The following is a 23,417-nucleotide window of genomic DNA, read 5'->3' as shown; positions in this document are numbered from 1 at the left end:
AGCTTTTCTGGATCCTCCTCTGGCAGGAGCTCTCAAGCTGGTACAGATCCCAGCAGGTGCCAGGCACATCCAGATCGAGAAGCTGGAGAAGGCCCCCCACCACATCGGTGAGTGTCCCGGTGCTGGGAGAGGGGCTGCCAGGCCCCCAGAGCTCCCAAGGTTTGGGGGAGCTGGGAGAGGAGAGGGTTCTAATGCAGGGAGGAGTCCACAGATTTGAACAATGCAGAGAACCTCTTTTTCTTTTGTTTTTCTGTGGTTCAGCAGTTTGGGCTGGGCTCACCTGGGTGCTGCTTCTACCTCACTGCCTGGGCTCGCTCATGCAGATGCGCTCAGCTGGTGGGTGTGTAGGGCCCTGGTTGGTACTGGCTGTCAGCTGGGGTCCTGGGGCTGACAGGGCCATGCCCCCAGCAGGCTAGCCCAACGTTATAGACGTGGTGTCTGCCACATGGTCCTCAGGCGTTGTGAGAGCGGCAAGCCCAGCGCGCAAGCTTTTGTGTCATGTTTTCTTGTTTGTTTGTTTGCTTGTTTATTTTAGAGACAGGACGAGAAAGAGAGAGAGAAACATTGATTTGTTATTCCACTTATTTATGCATTCATATGCGCTCATTGGTTGCTTCTTGTATGTGCCCTGACCACGGATCGGATCCCCAGCCTTGGTATATCAGGGTATCGGGCCCACACTCTAACCAACTGAGCTACTCAGCCAGGGCACGTCATGCTTTCCAATGTCCCATTGGCCCAGCAAATCCTGTGGCCACGCCCAGGCTTACGGTGTAGAAACAGACCGTCTCTGTTTCTTGATGGAAACATGGTAGAGTCACAGTGCAAAGAGGCATGTAGACAGGAATAGGAGGAATTTGTAGCCATTTTTGCAATCTACCGTCTAAATTATTCTCATGATAATGACAAACATAGTCACTAAACTAGGTGCCCACCCTTTATAGTTATAACAGTTCCACAATTATATAGCCAAGGCAGATGGAAAGTTAGGGCCTCCAAATACATCAGTAAAATCCAAATGAAAAACATGAATGTCATGAGAGATTTGTTTTGTTGGTTTGTTTGCTTTACTCTGTTTTTGTTGAAACTAAGTTGGCAGTCAAAAAATGAGTATTTCCAAAAGAGGCAAATCCACAGAGATAGAAAATAGGTCAGTGATTGTCAGGGGCTGAGAGGTGGGGGAGAGGGAGTGACTGCTACTGGGTCTCAGATTTCTCTGGGGATGATGAAAATGTTCTGGAATTAGATTGCACAACCTTGTAAATACACCAAAAAGCACTGAATTGCACACTTTAAAAGGCTGGGTTGTATGGTATGTGCGTTATATCTGAATTTACAAAACGTAAGCATGGTTTAGAGCAGGGTTGTGCCGGGGAGGGGCAGCAGGCTGCTGCCTGCACGTGGGGCAATGGATGGTTCTCTCACACTTGTCTGCGTTCAGACCCCTTGCAGAGGACATGTAGGTCACACTGTCACCGGGGCCCCTCTTGCATATTGTGGCCACCAAGTCACACTGCTTGGCCCCAACTCGTCAGAAACACAACCACAAAACATAACATCTCTTGGCAGGTTTGTAGGTCACAAAAATGCTGACATTTATGTTTTTAGATTATTGTCAAAGTAACATAAACATTTTTAAAGGTCTCCTGGGGAACTTGTCTCCCCTGGAAAATACATCCACGTTAGCACAGCTGTAATTGATCTGGAAGGTGCCTAGAGGTGTAGTCCAAACAGGCAGTGGGCACAAGGGGAAACTGAGGCCAAAGTGGGCTGTGGGCCAGTCTGACCCTGGGTCTCCTGTCTCCTGGCCCGTGCCCTTGGCAGCCACCTCACTCTGCATGGGGAGTGCAGGTTTGGAGGGCTTTGCCTCCGCCATCTCTCTGCCCACTTGCCGGGGGAATCCTGCTGGAACAGGCCCTGGGCGGGGAGGGGGCAAGGAGAGAAGGGTCCTTGACTCCAGAAAGGGGGCTACTGCTGCACCCCTGCAAATGGCTCCATAATATCAGCAGCCCCTTGGGCCTCCTCGGCCCGCTCCTACCCCACCTCCAGAAGTCTAGCATCTTGATCCTCTGTAGGTGGTAGGTGGGGAGTGATCCAGGTAGCTTCTGCAGAGGTGGGGCAAGCCCCTAGCATGGGGCAGTCTGTGCATGCACATTCGCCTGTGTTTATCAGGTGAGTTCCCTGAAGGGTTGGGGCTCTGCTGGAGGCCAGGACAGGGACGGGCGTTGGAACTTGGCATTGGCACAGGTTGTGTGAGTATACATGCGTGACGCACACGGCATGTATAGACTGTGTGTGTGCACGCGTGTGTGCCCTTGTGTGTGCCTGTGTGTCCCTGACAGGGTAGGAACTCTCTGGGGAAGCCCAGGACAGGTGGAAGCCTTGGCTGTGAAGGCCCTGCCCAGACTCATCAGTCTAATGATTAGACTCTCCTGGAATTGGGGGACTTGGACTCTTTAACAGGAAGAGAACTCACGCTGTCATAATGTCTGCATGTGCTGGGCCTTGAGCTGGCACTTTCCACACGCATCTCGTTTAAGCCTCATGACAACCCATGAAGGCTCTTGTTATATCCCATTCTGTGTTTGGGAGAGAGGCTCCGAGAGGCTCAGGTGGGAAGGAGTAACAGGTAGACAGGGTGCCCCGAGGGTCCCTGGCAAGGTCTGAAGCCCCTGGAGAGGTCTGGCTTGCGGCCCTGTGGAGGGGAACAGAAATCTGTGTGTCCCTCTTTCCCTGGCCAGCGGTGAAGAACCAGGTCACAGGCAGCTTCATCCTCAACCCCAAGGGCAAGGAAGCCACTAGCAGGACCTTCACTGCAATGGGCCTGGAGTGGGAATACGCAGTGGAGGACGCCAAGGAAAACCTCAAGACGAGCGGACCCCTGCCCGAAGCCATCGCTGTCCTGGTGAGCCCCCGGCCTGGTCCTCCCAGCTCACTGTCCCTGCCGCTGAGCCAGCACAGGCCCGTTGGAAATCCTCCTGCCCCACTCTCTTCGGGAGCCTGAGCAGGGCCATGGCGCCCTCCATCGCAGGCCAGCTCCTCATTTGTGCTTACAGGCTGGCAGGATGGCGGTGAGGAGGGAAAAAGGAACAGTTGTCTCACGGTCGGACCAGAGACGCCACACACAGGGAGTTTGTTCTCCGTAGCGTGGAACCCTGGGTTTGTCCCTTGTGTTGTCCTGGCACCATCCAGTGTTAGCATGCACTATGGCATTGCCAGCGAGTGAGTTGGCAACTGACCCTGGGGTGCCACCTGGCACTGCTGGCTTCCCGAGAAGGGAACAGGGCCACTGTCCTGGCGGGGGCCTCTCCCAGCCCTTCTTCCTAGACCACAGGCCAGAGCTTAAGGAGCAGGGGTGGTTAGCCCAGGAGACCAGGAGGCGCTCTGTCCGCAGTGCCGTTGGCTCAGGCTGGGTGGCAGGGGAGCTTGGACAGGCTCTGTTCCTGGTGCTGCCCTCACGAGTCCGGGAGGCCCTGGAGGGCAGGGTCCAGGGCCTGCTTACTGACATCAGCATAGTAATTCAATCCAACACCCTATTTTCTGTTCGCCCTGTGTTTATTGATCACCCATACATCGAAGGCCAATTTATTTTCAACAAAGGTACCAAGACCATTCAATGGGGAAAGAATAATCTCTTAAACTAATGGTGCTGGGTCAGCTGGATATCCACAGGTGAATGAAGTTGGCCCCCTACCTGACATCATGTGCAAAACTTAGCTCAAAGCAGATTAAAGACCCAAATTCAGGAACTCAAACCCTAGAACTGTTAGGGAAAACGGATACACCTCATGAGATTGGAGTCTGAGGATGACCTCTCCCCTCAGGTGCTCCCCCCGGCTGAGGGTGGCCCCCGCGGCAGCCTGGCCTACAAGTACGTCATCCACGAGGACCTGCTGCCCCTCATCGGGAGCAACAACGTTCTCCTGGAGGAGACGGACACCTACGAGTGGGCGCTCAAGAGCTGGGCCCCCTGCACCAAGGCCTGCGGAGGAGGTACTGCCCCTGGGCCCGGCTGCCCCAACCGTCAGCTGCCTTGGGGGTGCGGCCCTGGGCCTCTCAGAAGGAGATGAGCGGGAGTGGCCAGAGGGCTGACCTTGTCTCTACCTGCGGTGTCCCCAGTTCATGACTCAGTTTCTCCTTGAAGATCTCCAGGGTGTGGAAGCCCGTCTGGTAGGATCTCCGGGCTGGGGCTGGGGTGCTAGGGCAGTATGCAGGGCAGGGCGCCTGTGCAGAGAGGCCGCCGTGTCCCCACCCACAGTTCACCTGGGATAGAGACAGGCTGGTCAGGGAAGGGTTCCTTGGAAAGTGACCTGGGCAGGAGGGAGTGCAAAGGCCCAACCGGAGGTGGGATTGTCCCTCCAGGCTTTCCAGAGCTCACTGTCCCCGAGGCCCCAGGCAAGGCAGTGGGGGCCTTGCCCAACCAGCCCTTTGTCAGCCTGCCCTCCCCCCTCAACCACAGGTATCCAGTTCACCAAATATGGCTGTCGGCGCCGACGAGACCATCACATGGTACAGCGGCACCTGTGCGACCACAAGAAGAGGCCCAAACCCATCCGTAGGCGCTGCAACCAGCACCAGTGCCCCCAGCCTGAGTGAGTGCCCGGGAGGGGGGAGGAGCCGGATCCCATGCCCGCCAGCCTGGGGTGTGGCAGACCTCTCAGCCCTGGCCTTGAGGAGGAGCTGTGGAGCCTGCTTCCTCCAGCTGGTAGCCTGGAGACTCAGCCCCTAGGCAGGACTCCCTGAGCAGAGAGCAGCCCATGCCAGGCTCTGCCCATGGCCAGCGCTGCCCTCCCATCCATCTGTCCCCTCTGGGTCCTTGGATTAACTTTCACTACCAGAAGGAAGATGCTTCCTTTGTTCTGTCACTTCCAGCATTCTTTTACAGGTGGGGAAACTGAGGCCCGATTTGGGGGCACAGCTTTCTGCAATGGCCTGGGAGGTCCATGCAGGTGAAGCAGTTTCAGTGCTGCCAGGCTGCAAGCCCCAGGCAGGGCGCTGTCCACCAGCTCAGCTTGGTCATCTGGGCCATGCACCCTGGGCCCTGGTTGGGGTTCCCTGGCCTGAGGATACAGGCTCTTTTGAGCACAGGGTCATATTCTTGAGGTTATTTGGAGGTGACTGGGGAGAGGAAAGAGCTGTGACTTATGGAGGGTTCAAGGTCAGGCCTCCAGGCAGGGTTGAGGGTAGCTGGCCATAGGAAACCACAGAGAGCCAAATCCACTCTCCTGCCCTCCCAGGAGTCCTCCATGGTTGGGGGCAGGTGCCCGCTGGCCCCGCTGATTCACAGCAGCTCCTGCTCCCTCGGGCTAGGGGAGCTCCAGGGCTGGGCTGCAGCTGGTGACCAGCGCTAGAAGCCGCCACAGCCGCCCTGTCCTCGGCCCCGGCTGGGATCCCCAGCCCCTCAGCCCTCCCGCTTCCCTGTATGTGCTGCTATACACTGGTATTCAGGCCACCTTCCCCACTAGGCCCTGCATGGCCAACAGGTCACCCACCCGGCTTGTCTGTAAAATGGCCCAGTGAAGTTTTGGGGCTTTTTGTTTTTTAAAGGAAGGGGTTGACTGAAAGAGCCTGGTTTACCACCAGCTTAGCTGATCAGCACCGAAGCTCTGCAGGCGCTAACGGTGGTAGTAATGGTGCCTGCATTTATTACATGCCTACTGGATGCCATGCGCCCTGCCAGGTGCTTTGCATAGATCAAGTCCTTTAATTGTCTGAAGAGTTCCATGGGAGAGTGTCCTACTGTACAAGCTGTGACTGTCGCAGCTGTTTTGTGCTCTTGATGTAAAGATGGGGTAACTGAGGCTTAGACGGGTTAAAAGCTTGCTCAAGGATATGCAGGGTGCCAGGATTTAAATATGCATCATACCCACTTTTCAGATGAGGAGTCAGCGGAGCGATTAAGTGACCTCCTTGAGGCCACACAGCCTGGCATCTGCAGAGCCAGATGGACAGTGGCCTTGGCCCCCAAGCATTCTGAAGCCCAAACCCACTCTCTGGCTCCTGTCTGCAGCAGTTCAGTGGGTTGAAGCGACCTTGGGAGGAAATGTCCCCATGGCCCCACCTCCCCTCCACCTTCTGCCCTGTCTGTCTCCAGGTGGGTGATGGAGGAGTGGAGCACCTGCAGCCGGAGCTGTGGGAAGCTGGGGGTGCAGACTCGAGCAGTGCAGTGCCTGCTGCCCCTCTCCAACGGTACCCACAAGGCCATGCCAGCCAAAGCCTGCCTCGGGGACCGGCCGGAGGCCCGGCGGCCCTGCCTCCGAGTGCCTTGCCCAGCCCAGTGGCGGACGGGAGCCTGGTCCCAGGTGAGTTGTCCTCAGAGGGTGGAGGGGCTGGCCAATGGGGCACCTTCTCTGGGGAGTCAGGGAGGAGGTGGCACTAGATGCAGAACTATTGAAAGATCTGGTGCTCCCTGAGGGGCAGAGTTTCTGGATGCCTTTCCCCCCCCTTACATGACTTGGTTTTTCTGAAAACTGAGTGGAACAACTCCCATGTACCCTGGGCCATGGCTCTGGGCGAGGCCTCTAAATTCGTTCACTATTTGCTTTGACCTTCATGCAGCACTAGGAGACATGGGCTGTTATCCGCTTGTTACATATGAGCAAACTGAAGCACATTCTTGCATTTAAGAAATGTTTGCTAAGTGCCAGCTACCTGCCAGGCACACTCAGCTAGGAAGGCAGGAACCCGCATTAGCCAGCCAGATCTGATCCTTGTGCTCCTAAAGCTCATGGTCTAGAGACGGAGACAGCAGGGACAAGTAAACTCATGACAGAAGCATGTACAGGGTGCAGTTGGATCTGTGTGGGACGTGAATGGATTAACGTACCCGGGGGCCCTCACTGAGGAGGTGACCTTTGAGCTGAGGCCGGAGAGATGAGCCACAGAAGGCCCCTGAGGCAGGAACAACCTTTCCACATGCCAGATCCTGAAAGGACAGTGGGACTGGGGCTTCATGAGAGGGCCGGGGGCTGCCGGAGGACACTGGGAAGGTGGTCGGGGCTTTATGAAGCTTTAAAAGCTGCACCGCATCCTCAGAGCAGTGGAAACTACCGAGTTTTTATGTGGGTGTTACGAGCTCTGATTTCCGGTTTAAAGGCTCACGCTGGCAACTCGGTAGAAAGTTCACTGTTGGGAGGCGGGGTAGGAAAGGGCAACAGTAAGAAGGCTGTGGGGTAGTCCAGGCGTTCTTGGCTGGGCCCTGGAAGTGGCTATAGGATCTTTTCTTGATGTCTTGGGTTCTCTCTTAGAAATTCATTTGATACAAACCTTGAAGACATTGTGCTAAGTGAAGTAAACCAGCCACAAAATGACACATGATCCCACTTAGACGAGGTACCTAGAATAGTCAAATTCATAAAGACAGAAGGTAGACTGGTGGTTTCTGGAGCTGGGGGAGGGAGGGCTCGGGAGTTAGTGGTTCACTGGGACAGAGTGTCAGCGTGGAAGGATGAAAAGAGAGTCCTGGAGATGGACGGTGGTGAGGGTTGCCCAACAATAGGAATGTACTTAATGCCACAGAACTATCTACTTAAAAATAGTCAAAATGGTAAATTTTATGTGATGTATATTTGACCACAATTTAAAAAAACTCATTTGATCAAGGAGACAAGCACGGTGAGGGTTATTGTAACAGCAGAAAATTAGGGAATATCCTAAGTGTTTATCTATTGGAGATTGGGAAAGAGAATCACGGTCTGGTCATACAATGCATACCACATAGCAAGAAAAACAAACAAGCTTGAACGGTACACATCAACATAAACCTCAGAAAAATAAGTGTGAGAAAAAGCACTGAAGTATGAAGAAGAAAAGCCTTCCAATTTACTTAAAGTTTAAAAAGGCACAACACACTGTTAGAAAATAGGCCGGAATGCTGATGTTTCAGAGCTGGTGGTGGTACTTGAATAGGTTTTTATGACCAACTTCTTCAGACTTCTCTGTACGCTTGAAATATTGCATCACAAAGAGTGTTTTGAAATAACCAAGAATACCCACACAACTCACGAAGATTTTCTGTTCTCCGTAATACATAGATTTATCTGGTTTAGTATAAAACGGAAAGATTGCTGGTCCCACAAAAGACCCCATAGGTAAATCTAACAGAGAAGTGACAGATGGTGGGAGATAGTTGCCCCTTATAAGTTTTGGCAAGCACTTGAGAGCAACTGTTGGTAATTATTCACCCCGGGAGGATGAGCCACCTTGTGTCATGGTTCTGTGCGGCCTGTGGCACGGTGTCTCCCTCCGGTTGTCCCAGGCCCAGTCTGAGAAGCGGACCTCTGCAAACTCTTCCCCACCCCACCAGGAGCGGCTGTGCTCGGTGCCTGAACCCAGCCTTCCCAGTCTAGTTTCACGCTGGGCAGTCTTGCTTTTCCTGGAGCCCCCCCCGCCCCCTCATTTGTCAGCGGAAGAAGCGTAAGGGAGGTGCTGTGTATGGCAGCCCTCGCATGTGGTTGTGTCTCCTTTGGCCCACGCCTTGTCCTCTTGGGGAAGAAGACACTTTTGAGCATGCCTCTGCACGCTGGGTTTTGGTCATGTGAGCCACAGATTCATTCATGTCTATGGGACCTTGTCACCCAACTGTGTGTTTAGCAGATGCCATGATCCAGGACCCTGCATCCTGTTACCAAGATATCATTAAGTAAACCATCCTGCCCCAGGTCCCAGGGGCCGGTGTGTCAAACAGGGGAGTTTGCCAGGATGCTACACAAAACATTTAAGAACCCGGACACAGACCAGGCAGAGTGGACACAGGCAGCATTGCCGGAATGGGGTCCTGAGCCAGGTTTAACCGTTCAGATGGTGGAAGGGTTCCTGGGGTTCTGAGCTCAGTGGCTGCCTGCCACCCAGGACAGGCGTATGTGACAACTGGCGTGCTGTCCTTGTTCATCCCGCTGACCAAGTGGGGACTTGGCACCTTCGTTTGTACGCTTTCTGTCCTGGGCATTGGCTGGATTGGAGCTCACTGCCCCCTCCCTCTGTCTCTCCACCTGCCCCTCCCCGACCACTGTGGCCTGGCCCTGCCTGTCTCCTGGCAGTGCTCTGCCACCTGCGGAGAGGGCATCCAGCAGCGGCAGGTGGTGTGCCGGACCAATGCCAACAGTCTCGGACAGTGCGAGGGGGACAAGCCGGACACCATCCAGGCCTGCAGCCTGCCTGCCTGCAGAGGTGAGCCGGAGAGGATGGTGGGTGGGGCGGGGGAGAGGCCAGGCAGGCCCAGCTCCTCTAGACCCGATTCCCAGCCCAGCCTCTATCCTGGCCCCCTAGAAATCCCCAACATTAGAGGTGCTTCTCCCTGCTCACAGGAAACCTCCAGAACTCTACCGTGAGGCCTGGCGTCCAGGCACTTGTGACCCCACAATCTGGGTCCCTACATCCTGTTAACAAGATAACATCAAGTAAGTGTACTTCTGGGCCCCACGCCTCCCCCACCCTTCCAGTGGTCACTGCTCCATGTGGTGGAGCAGACCCAGCTTCCAGTCTGTGCATGTGACCTTAGCCTCTAGAAGCCTCAGATTCCTCAGCTGTGAGGTGGGGATAATGCTTGTCCTGGTCCATGATCCCTTATCTGCAATTCTAAAATGCTGAAAGCTGCACATGTTTCCCTGAATTTGGTGCAGATTCATTTGGCAGCAAAATGTGACCTGAACTAACAAGAGATCCGTTATTCTGCTATAAAAACATTGCCATATTTGGTTATAAGATGATGTCCCAATCTCCACTGGGAATGTTATACAATATGAAACAGTGAATATTATTTTTCTAACCTCAGAAGTTCTGAATTATGAGCCATGTATTGTTTCAAGATTTTTGGATAAGCAGTTGTAGATCTGAGCTGCCGTCCTACGGCTGTTGAGAGAATTAAATGAGATAATGCCTGCACCCCTGTCCAGCTGTCAGCTAACAACAACCAAAATAGTAGCTTCTCTCTGCCTCATGATCAGTTCTTTCTCCCACACATGCATCCACCCACCCACCCATCCATCCATTCATCCATGTACCCATCCATGCACCCACCTATCTCCTCACCCACCCATCCATCAATAATTGACTAAGCACCTGCTATGTACCAGGATCAACGTTCTGTGTGCCCTTCTGTAGTCCTCCTCTCTTTCCCAAGGGTAAGTAATTGTAGATCTGGGTTAAGAAAATGAGTAGCAGAAAGACCACAGATCCTAACTGCTAGTGACCTCACCTGTAAACAAAGCAGTCTGACTAGATGTCCTCGGAGAGTTTTCTGGCTCTAACTCTGTGGCTTCTCTCCCCTGTGCGGAGGCTCAGGCGGTGCAAGGGCCTGGGTTTCCTCCCTTTTCCTCCCAAGAGCAAAGGATGGGGCTCTGATTCCGGTCCTAGAATTCTGGTGCCATCTAGAGGCCACCAGACTCATTCCTTCAACCTCTGTTGGCGCAGAAACAAAGCAAAAGAGACTAGTACAGTGAGCGCTCCTGTATGCCAGGAATTTTATAAATGTTATTCATCGTGTTATTATTCATTGGTAAATGCCAGCGTTACCCTCATTTTACAGGTGATGAAAGAGAGGGTGGTGGTGGAGAAATTGACTTGCCCAAGGCCTCACAGCTTTTAAAGTGGGGGAGCCTTGATTGGAACCTAGATCTGCTTGATTCCACATTTACTGGTGGAGGGTTAGTGTTTGATCAGCGTGTCACAAGGTGACTTACCTGGGTATTCGCCTGGTCCTGGTGGAGTGGACCAGACTCCTTTGGGTTGGTTGGGAGGAGGCACGGGTTCCCACTTCCACCCAGAGCAAGTTTCCCAAGGTCTGCTACACGTTAGAGTCACCCAGTGCCCGGGTCACACCCACCCCACCTGCCTCTCTGGGTGTGGGAGCTCGGCAGTGGCTATTTGTAAAGCTCCTAGGTGAATCCAGTTGGCAGTCAAACCTGACAACTCATGATGTAGGGCCGTGGTTCTCAGAGTTTCCCATGTATTGGCATCACCCTGAAGGTCTTGTTAAAACACAGAGCTGGGCCCTCGCTGGTTTGGCTCAGTAGATAGAGCGTCAGCCCGTGGACTGAAGGGTCACGAGTTCGATTCTAGTGAAGGGCACATGCCCGGGTTGTAGGCTTGATCCCCAGTGTGGGCGTGCAGGAGGCAGCTGATCAATGATTCTCTCTCATCATTGATGTTTCTCTCTCTCTCCCTTCCTTTCTCTGAAATCAATAAAAACATATTTAAAAACAAACAAACAAAAAACACAGAGCTGGGCCCCACCCCAGAGTTTCTGATTCGGGAGGCCTGGGTGAGGCCTGAGAATGTGGATTTCCAACAAGCGTCGGTGATGCTGACGCTGCAGGTTGGGGGCCTGCTTTGAGAACCACTGCTCGGGGTGTAGCCCCTCTGCCACATAATGAGGGCTGTTACTCGGTCCTGTCTCTGTCAGGTGGCCCGTGTCTCCATCTGGGGAAAAGCTTTATAGTGCGTCCAGCCAGAGCAGGAGAAGGGCCTGCCGCTGGCGGGCTGAGGGGGAGGCCGGGGGTTGTCCTGGTGTCAGCGGCTGACAGATGTCCTCCCGGCATCGGTCCTTGTTCTGTGTGTGCAGCAGAGCCCTGCATGGGGGACAGGTCGAGCCTCTGTCAGATGGAGGTGCACGAGCGCTACTGCTCCATCCCCGGCTACCACCGGCTGTGCTGTGAGTCCTGCACCAAGAAGGCCTCAGGCCCTGCTGCCAGCCTGGACCCCGGCCTGACCTCACCACCACCCTTCTCCACGCCTGGGAGCCCCTCGCCGGGAGCCAAGACCCCTCCAGATGCTGTGGAGCCCACTGTGGGGCCAACGGGCTCAGACAACCATCCGCATGGCCGACCCACACAGCTCCCAGGACCTCTGGGTACAAGCCCCCCGGTGACCCAGCGCCTCGGCTTTGCTCCCCAAAAACTGAGTCCTGGAGCATTGCGGAGTACTTCCCCTAACGCTACCCGGGGGCAGCCTTGGGGCTGGACCCCTGGCCCACCTCTGCCAGCCTCTGAAGAGAAAGGGCAACTCAGGGAAGACCTGAAGCATCCGGGCACCGGCCTTCCAGCCACCTCCCCGGTGACATGAGCCCCGTCCTGCCCATCCCGCCGCCAGTCAAGTTTACACTCTGTGGGCCCAAGACCTCCAGCTCAGAGGACACCCAGCAGGCCAGGGGCAAGCACAAACTTCCTTTTAAATTATTTGCCTTCTTGTTCTAGTTTCGGGCTGTGATACTTTTCACCTGTGAAATGGGTGTGCGAGGAAGAAAAAAAATCAGGGAAAACCGTAACCTGAGATACCTCAGCAAGCAGCCCTGGTGACTGAGTCGAACCTCTCAGGGGCTCCTGTCTGTCTCTCCTGCCAGGACTGAGGGCCAGCTGACGCCCTGTCCTCACAGCCACTGGGTCCCACACTGGATCCGTCCAGCTGCCTGTCTTCACAGAACCTGTGGGACCCCTGTGCAGGCCCTGTCTACCTGGCCCCTCTGCACAGAGGGGCACAGCAGGGCCAGGGAAGTTGAGGGCGGGGCCTGGGGCAGTCAGAGAGGAAAGGAGCTGGGGGTGAGGGCGGTTGGGGGGCTCCGGCTGCCGGGCTGGGGCAGGTGGGAGGCGAGTTCATCTCTGGCCCAGGCTTTTGTAGCAAGAGCTCCGTGCAGCTCTTCCAGCCAAGGCCAAGGGGCGGTCAGCTCGCCACCAGTGTTGGTGGCCACCTCTGCCTCGGTAGGCGGCACTTTCTGCTGCTTCTGGGACCTCCAGTCTACAGGTGGGCCTCCCAGCCTCACTCCGGCTCACCCAAGGGGGCTCTGGACACTCTAGAAAGTGTCTTCCTCATCCAGGGATTTCCCAACTGGTGCTAGAGCCATGGCTAGACCAGGAACGGCAACTAGGTCATCACATCACTCCAGGGCGTGAAGGGAGACGACCTGGAAGGGGACACAGAGGGGGACGTGTGTTCTCAGGCTGTGCCCCGTCAATCATTGCCCTTTGCCAAAGACCACTCCTGCTGGAGGTAGGGGTCCTCTTCTCCCACCTGGCTCCAGCTGGGCCAGAGGTTTGTGGTGCTGATGGGGGACGGGGGGTGGGGGTAGGTCAGGCTTCAGAGCTGAGGACCAGAGTCCACTCATAGCCGGGCTCTGGAAATGACAGGGGCCACCCCGGGCGGGATATGAGCCTCTGCCCCCTGCTGGGGTGGGGAGGAGACGCTGACCGACAGCACTGTGGTGCCTCAGCTGCCCCTACCCCCTTACGTCCAAGGGCAGGTAACTTCCCTTGACCCTCTGGCTCTCTGGAAGCCACCTGAATCCCCAAGGGTCCCTCCCAGGGGCCTCACCCCAAGTGGTGCAAGGGTCTCCCAGACCCTTCAGCAGCTGTAGAGGTGCTTGCTAGCTCTTCCTTCCAGGTGAGGGCTGTTCTGAGCCAGGCCAGCGAGATAGGAGCAGTGGGCCGGCCTGGGAGTGCCTGGGGCGGAGAGCCCTCCACATGCTGCCTGCCCCTCCTGATGCTGGGCACACACTGAACCATTCCTGGGACCCCGCCTGCCTGGGAAAGGGCTGTGAACTCTGCTTTTGAGATCCAGATCTTTGAATTGTTATGTATTTATTAACATTGTCCTTGGTGGTTTGTTCTGGACCCCAAAATGTCGTGTTGTGTGTTTTCTCTGTGTTTTGGAGGACAGGGGCTGGGCTGTGGCGAGACGATTGGGGGTGGGGGCTGGATGGCGAGATGCTAGAGGCACAAGAAGACTTGACCCGCAGCCTCCCTGCCTTGGCCTCACTGGCCCTGGGGCTCCTCTGAGCATCACTCAGGGTGGAGAGAGAAGAACAGGGCTGGGGGCCCACTCAGGTTGCACTGCCAAGTCGCTGTGTGGCCTGGGGAAAGTCGACATCCAGAATTTGGTCCAAAGGGTAGACGTGCCGGGGAGGTAGTTTTGGGATCTGCATGGCGAAGAACAGTCCAAGGAGCAAGGCTGTCCGCACTTGGAAGGTGGTGAACATTCTTTCCCTGCAAAAGTCTTGTGGGGCGTGGCTGCAGTGTTCGGACAGGTTCAAGCCTCGGACTAACGAGAGGGCACAGTCCTCTCGTGGCCACGTGCAAGTCCAGCTTGGAGGGCAGGGCCCTCCCAGCACAATTATAGCCAACAGCTATGGTTGTGAGCTTGAACCTGTGGTCCAAACACGTGGCCCCACGTGCCTGAGTGATAGAGTTCAGGTGCATGTAGTTGAGTAGGATTGAAACCCACGAGAATGATGTAAACAACTTGACCACGCCCCTACTTTGCCTCGTGGCATCTGCTATAAAATAAAGACAGGGCTTGTGGGCACTGGCGCTGTCCATCAGAGGGGCAGCGTCCCACTGAGACCCAGCTTTCATTCTCTTGTCTGTCTTTTCTAAGCCTTTCATCGCCCCCACTCAGGGTCACTGAGCCAGGCTGAGCTGGCATGGCACATACGGCGCCCTGGGGCTGAGTATGCCATGGCCATGCCAGCTTCCCACAAGTCCGAATGGAACGTGGATGCTGGACAGATGGTAGGAGTGTGATGCATCTTATTGGGCAGGGCAGGCTGACATGAAACACGTGCTGTACAACTTAAAAGAACCAATCCACAGCTAACCCCCTGCGGTGTCAGACATTGCTAATCCATCACTGAGTGTATGGGTTTGTTTCTCACAGGCCCCTCCCTTGTGTGGCCCACGACAAGGACACAGAGAACCCCTCCAGGGACCTCACATGCCTGTGGGAGCATTCTAGCCCTCAACTTCAAGCTCCATTTATATCTCCCTGCAAAAACCCTCCTCCCCTTAGAAGCTACCTCTTTTAAACAGCTATCCCTTGGGCCTAGAAGTGCATACACGGTAACTCAGGCACACCTTGGGGGGACTGACCTAGGGAGATGCTAGCACAGGCCCTAGAATTGCACTCAGAATTGTTCAGGCAGGGAATTCTGTGGGACCAGCTACCCAGGAGGTAGACCACAAAGAGGTGGATGACCCAGGTGGACATATGCCCTTGGTGCTGTGTAGTCCTTGCCATGGTTGGTAGTGTGGGCAGAGTGGGCCTCTGAGAACCTCAGCACCCCCGGCTCTAACAGCAGTTTGAGCACATTGCTTCTGTTCCCCTCCCCCCTGCCCGGGCAGCAGCATTCCATCCTGAAATCTGTCCAGCTAAAACTTCATTTAAAAAAAAATACATTTTTTTTTTTTTTATTGATTCAGAGAGGAAAGGAGGAGGAGAGAAAGATAGAAACATCAATGATGAGAGGGAATCATTGATTGGCTGCCTCCTGCATGCCCCCTACTGGGGGTTGAGCCTGCAACCTGGGCATGTGCCCTTGATGGGAATGGAACCCGGGACCCTTCAGTCGGCAGGCCAGTGCTCTATCCACTGAGCAAAACCACCTGGGGCTAAACCTTCATTTTTAAGGGCACATAGTACCCCTTGTATGGCTAAATGACCATTTATTAAACCACATTCCTTAGGACTGACTGAAAATTTAGGTTGTTTCTAAATTTTGATATCATAAATGATATGAAGTAAATCTTTTCATTTTTACCTGATTTTTCTTAAGACAGCTTTCCAGAAGTGAATTAGAGTGAAAGATGTACCAAATCCACATCTTGAAGGCACTTGATATATATATTTCCTATTGCCTTCCATAAATTGTCCAGACTCCAGTCTCTCCAATGGGATAATAGTACGACCGCCAACTCTAAAATTTTGGTTTTCATCTTCTCAAAAAACACTTTCAGAAGAAGTCTTGGGCATCCAAACAACATTGCCAGACGTTTTGAATTTGCTGTCTGCATAGCAAGAATTGGCATTCATAACGGTGTCCCCAAGAGCCTAGGATACTTGAGGGGCCTTCCGAATCATCTCACCTCAGCCGACCATCTCGTTTATTAGTCAGCAGGGTGTAGGGGGTAGAACATTGGTCTTGGAGGCAAAAGATCCAGGTTACAGCCCAACCCTGTGTCTTCATGTCTGACCATTAGTGCTTCACTTGACCTACCAGCTGCAGGATGGAGAAAGCCATCTCTGACCTGCTCTCTTGATGGGGCAGTTGTGAAGATGGTATGGGAACATGGGAAGTAATCATGGGACCCATCGGTAAGTGTCAGCTTGTCTCGTATAAAGAGTTGTCAAGAAAGAGGTATGGTGATCGCAATGTGGCTTTCATTCCAGATTACTTTCTAGAAATGGGAACCTGAGTTTAGGGGGCTATATTGCTAACATTTATTGAACACATACTATAAGGCCAGGCACTGTGCTATGCCCTTCACCTGATATCTCCCTAAATCCTTACAACAACCCCATGAGGAAACTGAGGCTCAGAGAGGTTGAGTCACTTGCCTAAGTCACACATCTAGCCAAGCACAGACAGTCTCCATAAGCAGCTGAGGGAGATCATGCAGTTGACAAAACACATGCCTGGAATTCTGTGTGCAGGCCACCTGCTGGTACCCAGTAAGTGACAGTGTTTGCAAACAGAAAAGGGCTTGAGGTTCTTAGTATTGAAATCAGAGCCCAGATAATCTACTTACTGGTTAATCTAGTGCTCTGGCTGGGAAGAAACCTATCTAATAAAAGGCTAATATGCAAATTGTCCCCTTGGGAGTTCAACCAACCGGGAGTTGGACTGCTCGCTATGACGTGCGCTGACCACCAGGGGGTGGCATGGAATGAAGGCAGGCCCTGGCCAGCAGCTGGGGGAAGCAAGGCCCTGGCCAGCAGCGTAGGGACCCTAACCATGCATGAATTTTGTGCACTGGGCCTCTAGTTCTCATAGAAAAGCAGAAGCCGAGGTTCAGGGTAATGAAGTAACTGCAGAAGGTGACACAGGGAGTGGCTGCGCCTGGCTCTAAAGCCACCAAGTCTATCCTTCCACTCTGCCAAGTAGCTGCAGAATTAGAACGTGGTCGGGGCACAGTAGTCCTGGCCACTAGGTAAAACTAAGCTGTCAATCAACACCTTTTGTAGTGAACGGAATTGGATTCCCCACTGCTAACATCCTGTAATTTAGGATGCAATAAAATATACTTCACACAGAACTTGCCCTGATCCGTGAGTGTGGGCAAAACCTTTCCCTCTTGAGGGCTCAGCTTCTACTATAAAATAGATGATTGAATGCAGTGCTCATTGGGCTGTTGTTCCAGCCAAGGGCCAAATGGTCTCAGGGGGCCATTGTTATGGGGATGTGGAGGTTAAGGGGCAGGGAGAGCTAGAGAGCTGACGCGGTGGACATGAATGAGCTGGGACGTGCCACACATGGACGGCATGTGTGTCCAGAGCAGGATGCCCCCACTCCAGGCAAATCTTGTAAATGAGGGTGGGGAATATAGTGAATGAGAGCTTATGCCAGGCGGAACAGGATCCAGAGTTTCCATAGCTTCTGATGTTTTCAGAGAAATCTCAACTCCTGAGTTTTAGGTGTTAACAAAGAATAAATACTCCAAAGCTCAAATGAAACTTGTCAACCGTTTTGTCCTTGAGCCACATGCTGCCTCTGGTCTGCTGAGCTGGCCCCAGGTGGGCTGGTCTGGACTTCCCAGAGCCACCAGCACAGCAGCTTTGCTTGGGGCTCCTCCCCCTCCCCCTGTCTCTTCAGTTCTGGGGTGTGCAGCTCCAGGTCAGGTTACTTTAAAGGGCTAGGAGCCTGTGAGGAGAGCCTTCCCTTTGCCCTGGCTAGACCGGTTTGGAGGGAGTGCTGTTAGCAGCTTTAGAAAGAGGGGCCAAAGAGGGTCTGGCTGTGTGACTGAGGGGATCATGTCTTCTCTGTGCCTCAGTTTCTTTTTGATCTCTTCATGATACCTAGCAAAGCAGGATGCTATGCTGACTACATGCCCGGTTGCCCCTTACTAGCTATGACAAGTTAATTAACCTCCCTTTGCCTCGTTTCTTCACCTAAAAAAGGGAGGGGGGAGAATGGTAATATTTAATCTCATTATGAGAACTAAATGGGGTCATATATATTAAATGCTAAGCATAGTGCCAGGGACACCAAAGGCCTTGAACAAATGTTAGTGACTTTTATTACCGAGATACCCACTTAATTCTATAGTTTGAACTTAGAATCACAGACTGTCCAAGTAAGAAGGGGCCCAAGTGAGCTGAGGGCTGACTGGATGCCTAAAGAGAGGAGGGACTTCCCCGGGACAGACAGCTCGCTGGGGGCAGGCCAAGTGCCACCACGGCTGTTCTGTGACAGGGATTTGGGGAGAGGCCCTGGGAGGTGCACCCTGCTCATTAGCCCTTCACCCAAGTGCTGTCCATGATTGGGACTGGACAATTGCCCGCCTTCCTGCCTGGGCAGCTATGTTGGGGTGCCCACCCTATTTTAGAAGAAGTGGACAGCCCTGGACGGTGTGGTTCAGTTGGTTGCTGTAGTCCCATGCCTCGCAGGATTGCAGGTTCAATTCCCAGTAAAGGCACATACCTAGGCTGTGGGGTTGATCCTCAGTCGATCCTGGTTGGGGAGTGTACGCGAGACAACTAGTCGATGTTTCCTCTCTCACATCAGTATTTCTCCTTCTCCTCCCCCTCTCCCCCTCTCCCCCCTCCCCCTCTAAAATCAATAAAAACATAGCCTCCATGAGGATTAAAAAAACAACCAGGAGGTAGACCAGTGGTTCTCAACCTTGGCTGCACATTAGAATCACCTGGAAATCTTTTTAAAATCCTGATTTCTGGGCAACTGATTTCTGAGAACCACTGAGGTAGACAGACCTGGGAGAGCTGCTAATAGCACTTTTCCTCCCCTTTCCTGCTGGCAGGAAGGAAACACCTAAGCAATCATTACCTGGGTTAATTATCTCTGATGGGAAACAAAAGCTGAGCCAAATGGAAAAAAACAGAGCTGGGCTGCATCAGTGTAATAATACCAGCTCCAACGGCTAAACAGCCAGAGACCCGGAGGACAAGCCTGTTTCAACAAAATCAAACTGACTGACTTGGGGCGTCGAGGCAGCATGGAGTGACACTGCACAGGGGGAGGAGGGTGTCTTTTCTGAGGTTTGGATTCCCCCTGAAGATATCAGTCCTGGATTGGTGACTTTCTGAGGCAGGATTGGGGGAAACGAGGATTAACTGGGGGCAGGTACTGTCAGGAGGCAGGGTGCTTTAGCAATTGGGTATGGCCAGGAATAAACCAAAAAGTCACAGGGCTCTGGGGGTCTCCTTGGTAAGAAGGCGGCCGTTACTCAAATAGGGGGTGACTGTGGCATTGCACAACGGCTGCAGCACCTGGAGGAAAACACAAGTTCCTGTAACCTTGCAGCGGCGTGGGGTCTGCCCCCCAGCCTGCCTGGGAAATGGCAGGGCGCTGTGGGTCTTCTAGTCTGAGTTGATTTTCGTGCTTGTATCCTCTTCAGGTTTTTACTCCTTCACAAGCAAGTCAGCCAAAAGTAAAACACAGTTACTATTACAGCATCGTTGTTGTCATTTTTATTTCCTTTGGCTTAATTCAGTGGCCCAGAGGAAATGAAAGTAGCCAGGAATGGGGCACTAATGTAGAAACCTAGGCAGGGTCTCAACCAAACCACATGCTTCTGGGAGATTCACGTAGAGACGCCACACCTGAGGCCAAGCCGAAGGAAGGCTCCAGGAATGAGCAAGTGCTTTGCTCCCTGAAAATAGCACAATGAGAGCAGTTGGGCAAAGAGAAGCCTAGAAAACCCACAGGTTTCTCCCCCCCCCCCCCCCCCGCCAATTGGGTGGAAAGGGGACTGTGTGCTTGGCAGTGCCCGAATGGGCATTGTAACACTTGATATTTGTCTCCCATTAGGGATACAGATCATCTCAGAGGGAGATGGGCAAATTGCTAGTATGCACCTTTCCCTCTCCCAGCTGGCAGGAACAAAGTGTGTAGGCAAAAATCAGTTTATATGAATAATCTCTGATGGCGAACAAAGGCTTAGGTGGATAGAATGAACAAATGCTGGACTACACGGAAGCAAACAAAAATGTGAGATCCTCAGACCAGCATGGGTGGCGGGCTTTTCTTGCAGGGCATTCCCTGTAGAACTAAGGTCCAGACAGGATCGAGAGTCCTCGTACAAAACAGGGATTTTGTTTTTACAGCAAAATTATATTTGAGTAGACATTTCTTTAAAGCAGATACACCAATGGCCAATAAGCACATGAAAAGGTGTTAAATACCAGATGCCACCTGGGAAAGGCACATTAAAACCACAATGAGCCCAGCTGGTGTCGCCCAGTGGTTGAGCATAGACCCATAAACCAGGAGGTCATGGTTCCATTCCCGGTCAGGGTATATGCCCAGGTTGTGGGCTTGATCACCAATAGCAGGGTGTGCAGGAGGCAGCTGATCAGTGATTCTCATCATTGATGTTTCTCTCTCTCCCTTTCCCTTTCTCTCTGAAATCAGTAAAAATATATTTTAAAAAGGACACCGGGACTTAAAAAAAAAACCTACAATGAGCCTGCTCTGGCCGGGTTGTCAAGTGGTTAGAGCATTGGCCGTGCACCAAAGAGTTTTGGGTTTAATTCCCAGTTAAGTGTGCGTGGGAGGCAACCAATCAATGTCTCTCTCTCTCTCATTTCAATGTTTCTTTCTCTACTTCCCCCTCCCCCTTTCCCTCCCACACTCTCTGAAGAATCAATGGAAAAAATAACCTCACTCCTCAGGTAAGGATTATTTAAAAAAAAAAAAAAGTTTTCTGTGAATGGAGTATTTGGGAAAACCCTCAGGGACTTAATCCATCCGAATTGAGTGAGGTGGAGCAGTGCTGTGGAATGGAGCCACAATCCATGGACTGAACTCAGTAGAAGTAGGAGCTGACAGCCACAATGACCTTGACATGGTAAATCCTCAGTGCCGCCTCCCCTTCACCCTTCATGGAATTGGCAGAAATCTCAAGGATGACACTGGACTTCCTAGAGAGTCAAGGCCATCTTCTCTAGATCTTAAAAGACAGGGGCACCCTGGGTGCATCTGAGTCACCTTTATATAATAATGTCCCTTTCCCCCTTGACCTTGCCAACCACCATTTTGCTAACCCATATGCAACCACAACTTTTGGTGAGGGTTTCCGTTTGTAAGGCAGTGGAGTATAGTGGGGATTCTAAAACCAGACACGTTGTGTTTGGAGCTGGGCTCTGCCACTTACTATGTGGCTGTGGACAACTTATTTCACCTGAGCTTCAGTTTATTCATCTATCAAATGGGAGTTATGATATTAACCCACTACCTCATGGAGCTTTGGGGAGAATAAATATAGTACTCTATAGAAAGCATGTAGAACAATTCACATAGTGTTTGAGGAGTAGAGTGAAGAAATAAAATGGAGTTGTTACAGTCAAGCTGCTAAATTATTAAAATTAAGGCGGGAGGAAACCATTACTCTTGTTCTGACTGACTCTGGGAACTTAAAGTTTTGAACTTTCCATTCCTGCGTCAATACCTGGATGGGCACCAGTGCGTTGTGCGTTAATGCCTGGCCGGGCATCAAACCTTCCATTAACCCTTTGAATTACCTCAAGAAGAAACTGTGCCATTGTCCAGACCACCAGACCTCAGACAGCCACCATGGTGGACCAAGCCGGGGGCCAAGAGTGCAGACCTGGATGTGCTTTTTACTATTAAGAACCCCCAGCTTTTCGTTCTCCTGTGGAACACGCTGGGAATTGCCTAGTTGTGTTTCCAGTTTGCGAACCCTAAGACCCTGGGGTAAATCTGTGTCATTTATCTCTACCCAAAGCTGCCTGACTCTTGGCTCAGTTCACAGTGTTCATTAACTCTTACTGACGCCCCTGCCTCAGTGCCTGGGAGGAATGCAATAACTGGTATCGCTGATGGTTTGAAGGAGGCCTGCGGATGCCTGACCTCCGCTCCCATCTATCAGAGCCTTGTGTGTCTTGGTTCAGGGAGAGGCAGAGCCTTTTTCTCAGGCCGTCTTAGCCACTACCTGCCCTTCAGTTCCTGGGACGCGAAAGAACGGGGTGAGCCCCACGCTGGCACCCGGGCATTCTCCAAGGGAGTGGGATGGTTCCCTGCAGCTCACTCCTCCAGGAATAAGCGCCCCAAGCACAGACGTGCTGCTGAGAGGAGAGTGGAACTGTCCTCTTAAAGGGAGGGTGGTGCTTTAATGGGCTCTACGTGAAAGGAAAGGACGTATCGCTGTTGAGGCAGCTGAGGCAGGCACGAGCTGGAGCGCAGGGCTGGCTCTGGAGCAGGGTGGGCAAAGCTGGCTCTGGAGCCAGGTGGGTGAGGCGGCTCTGGAGCCAGGTGGGTGAGGCGGCGCCCGCTCCTCAGCACTCCGTCTTCGGCTCTGCCACTTTCTCTTCTGTGCTCTGGCTGGGATGCACCTGGAGAACCTGTGCTTTTCCGATGTACTCTGCGAGAAGGGGAGACACAGCGAAGGGGAGACACAGCCGGCGGAGAGGAGGGGAGGGACCAGGCCCTACCTGGGAGCTGCCCAGGAAACTTGGGGGGCCCCTCTCCCCACCAAGCCCCGGGCAGATGTGCGAGAGCAGAGGGAGATGCAAGAGGGCCAGTCAACCCAGCTTCTGCTCTGGGCTCTGCGGCGACGAGGAGCTCAGAGCCTCACTACATCCAGGTAACAAATATCAATGAAGTGCCTACTCTATGCAGACCCCCACCCCCCTGCCAGCCACTCAGGACCCTTTGCAGGCTAGTGGGGGAGAATATAGTACATGGAGATACCTGCCTTTTCTCCCCTCCCACCCCCGCTCTCCTCCCCTGCCTTGGTCTCAGGCACCAGAGTGACTGTCACAGCCTCCTCCCTCATCTCCCCCAACCCCCCACCCCTGCCCCCAAGATTCCCAGTGATCCCTAGAGCCTGGCACATAGGCACTAAATGAGTTTCTGTTGAATGAATGGATGGATGAAATGAGCAGCTTCCTTGGGCAGAGACCTATCTCCCAGGAGCCTTACATCCCCCAAGGAATCCAGCGAGGGTGTGCCTCGGTGAGCCTGCAGGGATCTGCCGCACGGAATCTTACCTGGTTTTTCGCTTTTGGGAAGAGGCGGTGTCTTTGACTTCTTTGGGGATTGGCTATAACCAACACAAAGGAAAGGAGGTCCGGGACGGTCAGGATGGACCGCACCATAGCAGAGCAGCAGGTGGGCGAGGAGGTGAGGAAGGTGCTCCCGGAAGAGGAGCAGCCAATCCGCCCTGAGAACCAGCAAGCACTACCCAAGCCAGACCCTGACAACTGTGACTCCATCGCCTGCAGTGCCACAGGGAGCCAAGGCCCTCCTGCCCCGGGAGCTGTGAGGAAGGTCACTACAGCCCCCCACCCCACCCCCCGGCCCCTTCTTGGCCTCACAGACAGGAAGCCTTCCCCTGGGAATGGAGGAGACGAGAGCCTGCTTCCCTAATGAAGTGTTTACAAGCATGAATAATGCTCTCGTATTATCTTGTATCGACTTTACACTTCAGCAAGCCTTTTTACGCACCTACGCTCTG

The 23,417-nt window shown here is 53.3% G+C and overlaps 2 protein-coding genes across 6 annotated transcripts in view; one reads left to right on the top strand and one right to left on the bottom strand.

The window, feature by feature from the left end:
• Positions 1-13,601, top strand: part of ADAMTS14 (ADAM metallopeptidase with thrombospondin type 1 motif 14) — a 77,393-nt gene extending 63,792 nt beyond the window's left edge. For 4 of the 5 annotated variants that reach the window (XM_059662474.1, XM_059662469.1, XM_059662473.1 and 1 more), the window contains exons 15-22: positions 27-107; positions 2,742-2,905; positions 3,825-3,993; positions 4,460-4,592; positions 6,095-6,302; positions 9,039-9,168; positions 9,306-9,398; positions 11,561-13,601. In XM_059662474.1, coding sequence (XP_059518457.1) covers positions 27-107; positions 2,742-2,905; positions 3,825-3,993; positions 4,460-4,592; positions 6,095-6,302; positions 9,039-9,168; positions 9,306-9,398; positions 11,561-12,060 — 1,478 coding nt within the window. In that variant the 3' untranslated portion in view covers positions 12,061-13,601. The remainder of the gene's footprint in view (positions 1-26; positions 108-2,741; positions 2,906-3,824; positions 3,994-4,459; positions 4,593-6,094; positions 6,303-9,038; positions 9,169-9,305; positions 9,399-11,560) is intronic. The other variant, XM_059662472.1, reaches the window with a different exon arrangement.
• Positions 13,602-20,067: 6,466 nt separating this feature from the next.
• Positions 20,068-23,417, bottom strand: part of TBATA (thymus, brain and testes associated) — a 32,818-nt gene continuing 29,468 nt past the window's right edge. The window contains exons 9-10 of the mRNA XM_059662466.1: positions 22,951-23,003; positions 20,068-22,322 (exon numbers count right to left, since the gene is read on the bottom strand). Of these exons, the coding sequence (XP_059518449.1) occupies positions 22,237-22,322; positions 22,951-23,003 (139 nt within the window). The 3' untranslated portion in view covers positions 20,068-22,236. The remainder of the gene's footprint in view (positions 22,323-22,950; positions 23,004-23,417) is intronic.

This window comes from Myotis daubentonii, chromosome 13, assembly GCF_963259705.1.
Source record: "Myotis daubentonii chromosome 13, mMyoDau2.1, whole genome shotgun sequence".
Lineage (NCBI taxonomy): Eukaryota > Metazoa > Chordata > Mammalia > Chiroptera > Vespertilionidae > Myotis > Myotis daubentonii.
Note: the sequence above shows the minus strand (reverse complement) of the source record. Positions and strands in the feature narration are given on the sequence as shown.